Source organism: Penaeus japonicus, unplaced genomic scaffold, assembly GCF_977035675.1.
Source record: "Penaeus japonicus unplaced genomic scaffold, GWHDUDI00000001_assembly GWHDUDI00000004, whole genome shotgun sequence".
Lineage (NCBI taxonomy): Eukaryota > Metazoa > Arthropoda > Malacostraca > Decapoda > Penaeidae > Penaeus > Penaeus japonicus.
This window is the reverse complement of record NW_028234406.1, coordinates 20,374,765-20,387,264: the sequence shown is the minus strand read 5'-3', so window position 1 is coordinate 20,387,264 and position 12,500 is coordinate 20,374,765. Positions and strand designations below refer to the sequence as shown.

The window sequence follows — 12,500 nt, the reverse complement described above, 5'->3', positions numbered from 1 at the left end:
AAACAAACACACACACACACACAAACAAACACACACACACACACACACACACACACACACACACACACACACACACACACACACACACACACACACACACACGCACAGACGCACACACTCACACACACACACATATATATATACATATACACACACACACACACACACACACATATATATATATATATATATATATATATATATATATATATATATATATATGTATATATATATATATGTATTTATATATAAATATATATGCATATATATGCATGTATGTATATATGTATATATATACCCTATAGACAGTACATCATCGTTCAATCTCTTCTTACACTTTGCTTTCTCATCCCACATTGCAGAACACGTACTCCGTTATAAATGAAAAATAAATAAATCAACCTTATGAATTACTTAATAATGGAGGGAATCTCCTTCGGTGTCTCTCATCATGCGACTTAATTTATATTGCGATTTCCTTTTTTGAATACAAATTATTACATATATACAGAAATGGCGCATGACAGGACCATGTCATTTCACTTCACATTTGAAATGATCGTCACTGTAAAGTCTTGCTAATCCTTGTGGAAGAGGAAGAGGCATTGGGGGAAAAGAAAAAGACGGAGAAGGAAAAAAATGAGTAGTAGTAGTAGTAGTAGTAGTAGTAGTAGGAGGAGGAGGAGGAGAAGGAGGAGGGGAGGGGAGGAGGAGGAGAAGAAAAAGAAGGAGAAGAAGAAGGAGTAGGAGGAGGAGGAGGAGGAGGAAGAGGAGGAGGAGGGGGAGGAGGGGTGGGAGGGGGAGGAAGAGAAGAAGGAGGAGGAGAAGAAAAAGAAGGAGAAGAAGAAGGAGAAGGAGGAGGAGTAGGAGGAGGAGAAGGAGGAGGAGGAAGAGAAGAAGAAGGGGAGGAGAAGAAAAAGAAGAAGGAGAAGGAGGAGGAGGAGGAGGAGGAGGAGGAGGAGGAGGAGGGGAGGGTAGGAGATGGAGAAGGAGTAGAAGAAGAAGAAGGAGAAAGAGGAGGAGGAGGAGGAGGAGGAGGAGGAGGAGGAGGAGGAGGAGGAGGAGAAGAAGAAGAAGAAGAAGAAGAAGAAGAAGAAGAAGAAGAAGAAGGAGAGGGAGGAGAAGTAGGAGTAGGAGGAGGAGGAGGAGTAGGAGGAGGAGAAGGAGGGGGAGGAGGAGGAGGAGGAGAAGGAGGAGGAGGAGAAAAAGAAGGAGGAGGAGGAGAAAAAGAAGGAAGAGAAAAAGGAAGAGAAGGAGGAGGACAAGAAGAAGGATCAGAAGGAGGAGAAGGAAAAAGGAAGAGAAAGGAGGAGGAGGAAGAAGAGGAGGAGAAGGAGGAAGACGAGGACGAGGACGAGGGGGTAGACAACGACGACTAGGAGAAAGAGGAGGAGGAGAAGAAGAAAAAGAAGGAGGAATGGATAGAAAAAAGGAAAAGGATAGAGGAAAAAAGGGAGAATGAGAAAGAGAAATGAAAATGAAAGGGGAATGGGAAAACAATAAGAAAAGAAGGAGGATGAGGCAGGGAGGAGAGAGACCTTAAATGATACACAGAGAGAGCAAGATGGAAGGAGGGAGGAAGGAGAGAGAAGGCAGGGTTTCCAAAATGGCGTATTGTGTAAGATCTGTTCTCATCCTAATGTAATACTCCTTTTGAAAGCCAGCAACTAATAAGTCAGGGAATGTCAATCACCTTCTTAATGATGTTTAACTACTCCGAATATCACATGGAGCACACCTAGAAGAAATCATGGACACCCAAATCACCTGCAATATATTCTGAAAATTTGCTGAAATCAGAGCATTGAAATTAAATCCAAATAGATATGAACAAAGCAATAAAGATATTAAATTGCAACAAAAAAAATCTAAGTCAAAGTGACACGTATTTATGCCTTAACACAGAATGTCAAAATATGACAGCTGATTTAGTACAAAAATGTATCCAGTTAAACAAGGTTATATTTCAATCCATATTTCCCCCCTTTGTTACATTAATCTTTTCTAAATGCACAGGTGTTCTGAGTCTACTTGGTGCGGCAGTATTCCCACTTGGCTGGGATTCATCCCGAGTGAGATCCATGTGTGGTGATGATGCAGGATTTTATTACCCAAGTGGATGTACTGTGGGTATGTAGGCAACAGTGTGTGTGTATTGTATTGTGAATTACTGTTTCTCTCCACTTTATGGATGGCAGTTTGGTTATCAAATATCTGATTTATATGTACTTCATTTTTACAATGTTGATATCTGGTTTTTAAAAATTAGCTTTAAAGTGAAAGTTGTGAATCATAACCTGTATTTTTTAAATGTACTGATGTTTACATTCATATAGACAGATTGCAGAAGAGTAACCATGATTTTTTTTTTTTTTTTAGGATGGGCCATGTATGCAGTTCTTGGAGGGAGCATAGGTTTGCTACTGTGCACTTGCCTTGCAACATTTTCTGCCAAATCAACAGCTACAGATAGAGTTTCAAATGAAATTGCAAAAGGAAGTCAAGTGGTTTGTCTTATTTAAATAAAGCTGTGTGTTATTTCATGTAGTGTGTTTTCTGTGTTCACATATTTTTTACTTATTAAAGCTTAAATATCTTTTGAGACAAATTGTACATTACCGGAGCATTAATGGAGCAGTTTGCCATATTACAGGATTCTCATTTCAACAAAGCTCTTCACTGCATGCATAACTACAAATAACATGCTCAATTATTTGTTAATGTATATTTAGCTCAACTACTTTTCCCATGGCATGCAAAGAAGTGGTGTGGTTAATATATTATTAAAAAATCAACCTTACACTTTACTGATAGCTATGACGAATAATACTTTGGTTGAAACTCAGTCACTCCGATAGAACTTTCTGTTACATTGAATGAAGATGTCAGCATATATCAGAAGCTGATATATATGCATTCTTAGCCTGAAAAATATTGTTGGCTTTACATTATTCAATACTATAGGCTTTCCAGTTGATTGTTTGCTTTTTCGTTACAAAATGATGATAATTAATTTCAATACTGAACAAACTTAATATTTCTGGTATTAAAATAGGTTAAAATACAGCTGCTGTCCTTTGTACATACAGGTACCACACTTTTATTCAATATGTGTGAGCTCTGCTGAGTACATACAATATGAATTATCAATTAGTAAGATACAAAAGTTAAAATTCAGTCGTCCAAATGCAAATGTGCTAATTTAAATAATTATCCATTACTTAGTTATAATTAATTACCTATATAGTTATTTCTGTGACTGGAATAATTTGCTTCATTGTGCATGGGTTTTTATCTTGTCACTTTTTATTGTTCAGTCAAACTTGTGTGTGTTGAAGAAACTTTATCTATATATTTGTCATATACTTGAATTTTGGCTTTTGAAATATCTTAATATTTTCCAAGCAACACAATGTAGTGAAGCACATGTTTCTAATACAGAGTAACTTTAACTTTGAAATATAGGATATCTGTTACCAGTATCTGGTTAAGCTTTGTTACTTTACATTCCTCCTGCATTTTCTCATGCTGTACTTAAGCCAATAAACTAAAAGCACAAATGAAATCTTTCCCTACACTTATCTCATATTAAAAGAGTGATCTATCTTAATTTCATTCTTGCAAGAGTAATCTGGTTTTAAAAATTCTTATGAGTTGTGAACAAACATACTGAATTCAGTGGCTTTATGTAAACATAATTTAAACAGATTTTGAAGAAAATTATGTCTTTTTATAAACAAATATCCATTTAGTTCATTGAGTATTTGTAATTCAACCACCAGAAACTATTTGATGGAGAATTTAACATTAGAATTTCAATTACATATATCCTACTCTTATTCATGCATTTTTCTACATGCCATAAAGGAATCTTCAAATTATTTATCTGTGCCAAATAAAAATATACATAGAGAAACCAGACTATATCATGAATGTCCTTTTTTTAACAGCAAGATTTCAGCACTAACTTAATAAATTCATCTGATTAAGCAATGTGATTTCTTCCATCACAATAACCCAATATAATATATGGTATAATGGGCATCTACGCAGTTCCTTCTACACAGCTACTAGAGCTATATATATTACTAGCAACCAAACATCCACATTCTACAGCCCAGTTTTACCTGACAAATACTTGTACTATTTCTCTTTCTGGGGCTTCTAGTGGTATTTACACCTTCATTTTCTTTACATATATTATTTCAATTCATTGAAAACTATACTTATTAAAAAAAATAAGGCTTGAAAACAAAATAATGCTCTACAATCACCTACTAATTATCCACTATTGAAGTAAAAGTGACAAGAGAAATTATTATTCAGGCAAATAAACAAAGAGTACATAGAATAATCTTTATTGACTTGATTGTTGAATAATCTAAAAACACATGTGATTTAACATTGGGATTGGTAATAACTAAAATCTTAGCTGATACAGGATCATTGACTTTATCTTCATAATAAAACAGTGTTTAGTGTGGCCTTTATCTACAACAATTTTGTGCATCTCTAAATTCTGAAGTGAAAGAAGAGAGATCATCATCTATACAAGGCTCTGCACACCTGAGATATAGGCAAATCACACACGGGAGGAACACCATACTCATCAACCCTTGGATAATCTTCCTCTCTCATGGCCATATTATCTGTAATGTTTCTGATGTCATGTGGAGGCAGAGCCAGGATCAGGTTAAGGGAGGGGTAGATGAAGAAGACGAATATCAAAACAAGCATTATGATGACACTGGGGAAGGCTAATGCCCAGTAGGGCTGGGGGACGTATGTCAGTCCCAGTGCTGCCAGATAGCCATGGGGGATGAGAGCCCATGCCAGGTAGCTGATAATGCCAGCCCAGCCCAGTAGGTACAACACAAAGCCATAGTAGGAGCGGCCTGGAGATGGTGCTGGAGTGTGTTCACCCATCTTTCTTTTTTCTTCCTGATATCAGCTGCTTATCCCCCTAAAGGGATGGAGTGGATTCAGGTCCTGATAATGTCCAAAACATTAGTGCTTTCCCCAACCTCTCCTCAGTTATTCACTATCACTATCAAAATATCATGAATTCCAATCCAACACAAATCAGTAGTTTATTTCACTATTATTCAGACACAGAAATGCCACATACAATGATTTATCAAGAGGCAATTACAACAAAAAATAATAATTCCACTGCAATGATCTTAGCAAAATAACTTCTGGTCTACTTTTCCACAATATGATCATATGAAAAAAATATTTATATATATATATATATCACACACACATTTTCTTTGATTGCTGTAGTGGAGGTCCAAACTGATCAATTGTTTTTGTCACTAGGTTTAGGAGATCCATAAATGAACAGACAGCTGATCTGAGCTGCCGGACATCAACAGACCGAATTTCTCTGAAAAAAAAAGGAAGTAAATAAATAAGGAGCACTCTTTTTCATAAATTCAGAGTGAATCACTAAATACATTACATAATAGCCATATGCTAGTAACAAATCTATATTTTTTCCTGACCTTTGTGTCATCAATACCAGTAATTAATATAAAAAATTACTGAGAATGAGGACAGATTTAAAAAGAAACAAAAGATTTGGGCTACCTTTTGAATAAGATATATCAATTATCTACAAACACAAACAGATTCACAGACACACACTTCTATCTTCACTCAAAAGAATTTAGGATTTATACTCAAGGATACTCAAAAGTGAAGTTTTGCCTATCATACCTTATACTAGAGTATATATTTTATCATTACTGAAACAAATATAGGTAGGATCTACTTTAGGTGGCTTCCAAAAATACACAAATTATACAAAAAATACCTTAGAAAAGTCTTGAAAAAAGGATGCATCTTATACACAGAAAAATATAGTTCCTTCTTAGTCTAAGCAGGCCTAGGGTTGGATACTCAAAACAGCTCACGATATCGTAAGCCCAAGCAGCCAGGCTGTGCATGTCTCAAGGCGAACTGCAAGCACCGAGGGTCATACTCAAAACTTTTAACCGTCCTCGCGTGACGTCACAGCATCTTGTAACTTAACCCATTCGCGCCGGTTGACGTGCTGACACGTGGTCGAAAAAAGCCCCGGACCCGGGTGACGTCCTGGCACGTGCTACATTTTCGGCCCGCGCGCCGGGAGGCCAGTAGCGACGTGCTGAAACGTCCGCATTAGAATGATAGATTATTCTTAGTACAATTCGATTTTCATACTTGATTTGTCTTAGCTACTTTAGTTTATCCTTCTAAATAGTAGAAAATGGGATATAACGTAATATGAATGACGTCTCAGGTACATACGTAATCTTGATTACGGCATGGTGATTTCTGTTTCTGATTTGTTGAATATGATGATCTGAGTCGAAAGGCTATCGTAAAATCAATTGTAATTGGCCGAGGAATAAAAAAAAAAAAAAAAAAAAAATTATATAACATCTTTTTGTTGCCCCACTAAAAGAAAATGACACTTGAAAAAACATTGCTGTTACTTGCATTCACTTGTATGCACATGTATGGTTGTTCATATTCTCTTTCTTTTCGTTTAGGAAGAAAAAAAAATTGAAAAAAAAACTATGTTTGTTACCTCACTAGAAGAATGCTTCCACTTCCCATTGGTATTACAACATAGGAGTAAAGAATATGGAAAAAGTTCAATAGAATAACACTAAAAAAACAGTGCTATAACATCTTTTTCGACTGATATACATCCTCTGAACATAGCACTACTTTCTACACATGATTACACTTTAGACGCAATCACGCAAACCATAAGGATAGGGTGGGTGAAAAACGCTCAGCGAGCGTCAGAGCGACCGCGCGCAGCGGGAAAACACCCCGGCACGAACGGTTGCGCGCTTGAAATCTTCCCGGCGTTATCGGGAGTAGGCGAAATTCCGCCCCGGCGTGAATGGGTTAAGGGTGGTCTCGAGCTCTTGTACCAATGTGAACGCAGAATTAAGTCACGCTAGTTCTGTCTTGTGCAAGCGAGATATGTATAGATTATGTTTTATTGACTGTCCCAGATGCAGTATTTTGCATCAATATCAATTTAAATTGCATCTGTGTATCACAAATACCTCCATTCTCCCCAGCCACTTGAAAAAAGAAGATAACAAGCAATTATAGAACGGTTTAGAATGCGCTCATTGTTTACCCTAAGGAGTTAACGACAATACATATTGAATACATGACAGAGCTTTGGGAAATGAAAGTGTTTTGTCATAGATGAAGGTAGTTTATATATAAATATATATGTATATAAATATATATGTATATATATATATATATATATATATATATATATCTATATATATATATATATATATATATATATATATATTCATATATATATTCATATATATATTCATATATATACGCTCATATATATATCTGTATCTCTCTATCTGTCTATTTATCTACCCATCCAAATATTTGACTATGTATTCATAATCATCTACATCTCACTCTCGCTCACTCCTCTCCCTTATGACTGTGGCCTCTAATTGGTAGTTATGTCTAAAAGGCTGACTGTTGATAGGTCAATTCGAATTGGCCCTGCCACCTGAGGGCATCCCATCGAACTATGGTTATGATGTTTTCTTTTGGTTACGAGGTGCCTACAATACCTTATTTTTTTAATCTGAGTATGGGATATTTGCGACCTCATAGGGACATCGTACCTTACTAGATTGTAACCTGCTGTGACGTCTTAAACTGTGAGGGTTTTGAGTATCGAACCCCTAGTCAATACATCACTCTATGTTTATGATAAATATATATTGTCATGATAAGGACAAAAAAAGTGTAAAATTCATAAACTTAAACTTATTCAAAATTATAATATCTTTTTCCAAAATAACTGACCATACTGCATGTTTCTTACTTGGTCATTACAGAAATCCTTGAAAATTATGTCTCTAATTTTTAAACAAATTATGGTAAGGTTTTAAGAATCTATTAATCTCACTTGGCAATTGAGCTCGAAGCAAAAAATGTGGCTGATCTTATATACATATTCACATGCATTATAATTTGTCATGAATATTACCCTAAGACTTTTTACTATGCTGTGTGTAACTGATTTGTGGTAAATAATCAAGACGTCGAAACTTTGGTATCTCCAACAAGGGGATGGTTTGTTAACTCACAGGCGGAAAATATGAAAAAATAAGAAGGGAAGGAAGAGCATTAACAGTGCTTAAAATCCATAAAAGAAATGAAACAGTGAAAATATATACACTTGCCATTCACAATTTACTTATAAATATCAAGCTAATTTTCATATGAACTTACACACACAGAATATTATCCTTGACAAGGAAGCTCTTCATAGAACCTCCCCTTTTAGGCTCAGGGTCAACTTGCAAGGAATTTCTGGCTATTTCTGCTTCTCGACTACTGTTGAAGGGCACTTCAAACTTTCTGTGATAAGTTAAGGAAAACTGTAAAAAAGTTCTTTAAAATTAAAAATCAAAATTAGAAGGGATAAATACGTCAAATTCATTATTACTAATATCATTATCTTTGTATTCTTCTTCTTCTTATCATTATCATTATTATTGTTATTTTTCATTGATTTACCTTTTATTATTATCCTTTTTTTTGGGGTGGGCAGTACACAATTTGGACAACATGCACTTCAAGGTAATAGCAGAATTGGGGAATAAAACCTACATGACAAGACAAGTGATTAAGTATTCAATGCATCCTGTGCTCATTACGGCATATACATTGATGATGAACCACGAAGGTTAACCTTCAAATAAGGAACCAAGATAAGCTCTATCCAGACAGAATATATGTAGATGTTTGCTGACTTTTCCATCCAAGCACCATTAGGGTAGGTGAGGTGGTAAGAAAACAAGGAAAACTACATGGTTACATATTTATTTCTGATTAGTCTGAAATTTTATATATTTTTTTCTTATAAAAAATAAAAAAAATCTAAAAGACAGGACTGGCTCCTTGTGAGACAATAAACCTCTTGGACGCATCATCAATACATATTCCGCATTATTCATGTATGTTCCAAACTGTAATCAATTTAGCATATACACACATACTTTTTCACAATATACGACCCCACTCTAAACTGCTTTAACCCATTGGAGCTGGTTGACGTGATGACACGTTTTGTAGTTTTAACGTCAGACGCCCGGGACGGGACATGAGCGCAAGCCCGGCGCTCGGGATGAGCAAGTGGGCAGCCCAGGATCGCGACTTGTGCGTCCGAGAATCTCGTGGCGTTAGGCTTATGTGTTCGAGAACCCTGGTATTGCGACCGTGCAAAGCCGGAACGGCCCAGGCGTGAATGGGTTAAACATTGCAAATCCCAGACAATAAGCAAAATAAGCACCATGAAAATATTAGATGAATACCAGTATCTAAAATATGGCAATCACACACCCAATTTTTTTATAATTGATCATGGTACACCTAGACGACTCACATACCAAACATTGAATAATTATTTTTTGGTAGATCGGGGTATGGTATTCTATGTAAATAGCAATAAAATGCAGCACTTCTATGTAGTAAAGTGTTCTTCACATTAGAAATGTTTTTAACAGGACTTGTAAACAAATCTTAGTTAATTGCTATAACTAACTCAAGATTTTCTGATAAATGGACACTTGAAGTGCATGCTTCAATGCACACTTCATTTTTTAGCATGTACATCCAAGATCGCAGCAAAAAGTGCTATACAACACCAGGATCAGAAGTGACAGACCTCATTAACCCGTTCCCGACGGGGCCAATCCGGCTTAAAAAGACCAAAATTCCGGGACTCTTGAACGCATAAGCCTAACGCGTCGGGATTCTCGGCCACGCTGGCTCCTCCCGCTCGCCGGGCTGGACAAAATAACGCATCCCCGGCGTGTAGCCCAAAAACCACTATACGTGATATCTTGTCACCAGTATTTAACGGGTTAAGGTATTGTTTCCATATCCCATGAGAGCCTCTTTATAGTCAACTCTCCCAAGTCATCTTAAAATGTTTGGCTGGGGCTGGGTATATTCAGATATTGTGCTTCTGATTATTTCTAGTCTTATGGGCTGATATATGAGTTTATATATGATATAGAAGCAAAGAGATAGTAATTAGCATTTAGTATGATTCATTTGTTACACAGATGAAGGAAAACTAGTGTGAATTTTGAAGAGAAAATAACTACATTGCAAGAGTAATCCAACCCCACAAAAAGAACATGGCAGAAGGGTTAACTAAAACTATTACTCAAATAACACCTCCAATTAGTTTTCAAGGAGTAAAACTACTATAAACTGCAAATAGACATATTATCCAGTTAGTCAAATACCTAATTGTCAGGCCTACCTAACTACTGCACTTTTCACCCTATCCCGGTTCATAATCTATTGTAACATCACATCAAAATGATCTGTAAATAGATACAATCCCTTCGATGTAACCCATCGGTAACAATATTGCTCGCATTGGCATTCTAACCTTTTAGATAGAAACGCAACACAAAATAATTAGCACCATACAGAAATTACCATCCTTAGAAACCAACATCAAATTCGAAAAGGATACGCTACAGCAGGCAATTCTTTGGCTGCTGGGAGCTCATTATCTTCATCCGAGTCCATATAATCATCCTGCACTCCGTTGTCATCTACGTTTCCATCCATGGGATTAGTTATCACAGATTAACTTGGTATTCTTGTAGAAATGACTCAACACTGAAATCTACTGTAGAGGAAAGTGTGGTCTCTGTTGATCCGTTTGTTTACATGGAAAACGAGCCTAAAAGAAATATTTCAACTACTATCAAATTCAGCAATTTTCCAGAAATTAATTGTGGTGAAGCCTATTTACAATTCGTATTCCATGTGAGTAATTGTTTCATGTTCTATTAAGTAGAAACGTCTATTCAGTCTAAACTCATATTGGTCACCATCATCAAAGAATCGTATTACACTTCAGAATTTGATCATATCTACTCTTATTAAATCAGTTTAACTTTGTTTTCGTTTCCATGTGCATTATATGTTGTGGTCTATAAATAAGCCGCCAAATGCAATTATTCAAAAGCCTATTAATTTTTTGCTAAACAATCGACAAATCCGAAAAAATCAACCTCTTGAGTCAATCACTATCTCTTAAATGGAATATTTAGACAAAAAATCAAGATGCTTCAAAAGTGATAAAATTTACGAATTGACAAAGAAAATTATCTCCAAATCAGCAAATGTGGGAAGTTTGCTAGTAGACGTTGCAGATGTTTTCAACGATGACGTCAAAAACCCAATAGACCAATCACATTACAGATTTACCTTAGTGATGACGTCATAAACCGTTTTAACCAATCCTATCATAGAAGTTTTTCAGAATGACGTCAAAGTCGCAACCGACCAATCCCTTCTCAGTTTTCAATAACTCTCGACTGAGGGAGAAGGTCTGGATGACAGTCTGTGCTCTCGCTCTCTGTTAACACACCTATACAGCCCTTGTGCATACTCAAAGATGGGTATTTTGATCGCAAAGTTGTGGAGCCTCTTCGGCAATGAAGGTAAGGACTGAGAATATGCTGTGCTCTTCGTAGACGATAAAACGAAACCCAAAGGAAAAGAAAGGGCTTTAAAATTTTCACACCCTCGGAATAGGCCTATAGACATCTGTTTTGATGGTTTTTATTATGAAAATGGATATCGATGGGATCATAGACACATAATCAGTGACACATGTGCCCAGTTGTAGGGGAACTCTGGGTCGGAATACTCCTATGTAAGTGGATGACGAAATCATGTGTAGTCACAACTCGCGTCTCAATGACAGCTTATCATTGACGAAAATACCTATGATTATTTGAGATACTAAACTCACTTTATGTGACTTTTGATATGGCAGTTTAGATTGGTAGATATTTTGATTTTGATTAGATCTTGTAGCTCTCATGTAAATTAGTTTTTTTTTTTCTCTTGTTGTGAATAGGTTGTGTTTGTTATATTGAAGGGAAGTTTTGTCTGAGTTCAAAATGCAGTTGAGTGAAAATATTGTTCCTAGTATTTCCAGCCAAGTTTACTATGTTAGAGTTCTATGTAACTTGCATGAATTCACCGAAGCATAAGAACAAAGTAAAATATGCACTAAACACAAAGCAAAGCTCTACACACTTTGGGTACACTGTGTTGGTCAAGGTCAAGCACCCAATTCTTTGTTGTGTTTTTTACCATTTCCTCTCATATTCATGACCGACAAAGTCCGTGAATCATGCTCCTTTTTTGTGGCATATTTTAATTGGCAGATGATTAATGTGCTCTTTTTTAGTGTTTTCTAACTGGCAGAAGAGTTTCTATTTCGAAGTATGATTCATAATTCTAGAATGGGCATATCAAGACTCAACTGTAAAACATCAATATCTATTTTGAAAAAATTGTCTATGATACGATTGATGATTATTGCTTTGCCAGTCTTCGAGCATAAGCCTAGTGCTATAAGGAAGCTTTTATAATGTGAAGCAAGGTTAAATGGGGTTAAGTTT

The 12,500-nt window shown here is 36.1% G+C and overlaps 3 protein-coding genes across 7 annotated transcripts in view; 2 read left to right on the top strand and 1 right to left on the bottom strand.

The window, feature by feature from the left end:
* Positions 1-3,560, top strand: part of LOC122257070 (LHFPL tetraspan subfamily member 2a protein) — a 20,572-nt gene extending 17,012 nt beyond the window's left edge. For all 3 annotated transcript variants that reach the window (XM_043022127.2, XM_043022129.2, XM_043022128.2), the window contains exons 5-6: positions 2,017-2,130; positions 2,380-3,560. In XM_043022127.2, the coding sequence (XP_042878061.2) occupies positions 2,017-2,130; positions 2,380-2,522 (257 nt within the window). In that variant the 3' untranslated portion in view covers positions 2,523-3,560. The remainder of the gene's footprint in view (positions 1-2,016; positions 2,131-2,379) is intronic.
* A 782-nt stretch (positions 3,561-4,342) lies between these two features.
* On the bottom strand, positions 4,343-10,767 carry LOC122257071 (phosphatidylinositol N-acetylglucosaminyltransferase subunit P). 3 transcript variants are annotated; one of them, XM_043022132.2, is made up of 4 exons: positions 10,550-10,767; positions 8,287-8,415; positions 5,267-5,389; positions 4,343-4,989 (listed from the first exon to the last, which is right to left on the bottom strand). In XM_043022132.2, the coding sequence occupies exons 1-4, from the start codon at positions 10,645-10,647 to the stop codon at positions 4,983-4,985; spliced, it is 357 nt and encodes a 118-aa protein (XP_042878066.2). In that variant the 5' UTR covers positions 10,648-10,767; the 3' UTR covers positions 4,343-4,982. The 3 variants fall into 3 exon arrangements, with proteins under 3 accessions (XP_042878066.2, XP_086392365.1, XP_042878065.2); XM_043022131.2 differs by lacking the exon at positions 4,343-4,989 and having other exon boundaries at positions 5,123-5,389; XM_086536239.1 differs by lacking the exons at positions 8,287-8,415; positions 10,550-10,767.
* Positions 10,768-11,370: 603 nt separating this feature from the next.
* Arl5 (ADP-ribosylation factor-like 5) overlaps positions 11,371-12,500 on the top strand; it is a 28,316-nt gene continuing 27,186 nt past the window's right edge. The window contains exon 1 of the mRNA XM_086536238.1: positions 11,371-11,528. Coding sequence (XP_086392364.1) covers positions 11,483-11,528 — 46 coding nt within the window. The 5' untranslated portion in view covers positions 11,371-11,482. The remainder of the gene's footprint in view (positions 11,529-12,500) is intronic.

What these genes read in the sequence shown, in the direction of transcription:
- LOC122257071 (XM_086536239.1), bottom strand. Translation starts at nt 4,926, where the DNA reads ATGGGTGAACACACTCCAGCACCATCTCCAGGCCGCTCCTACTATGGC.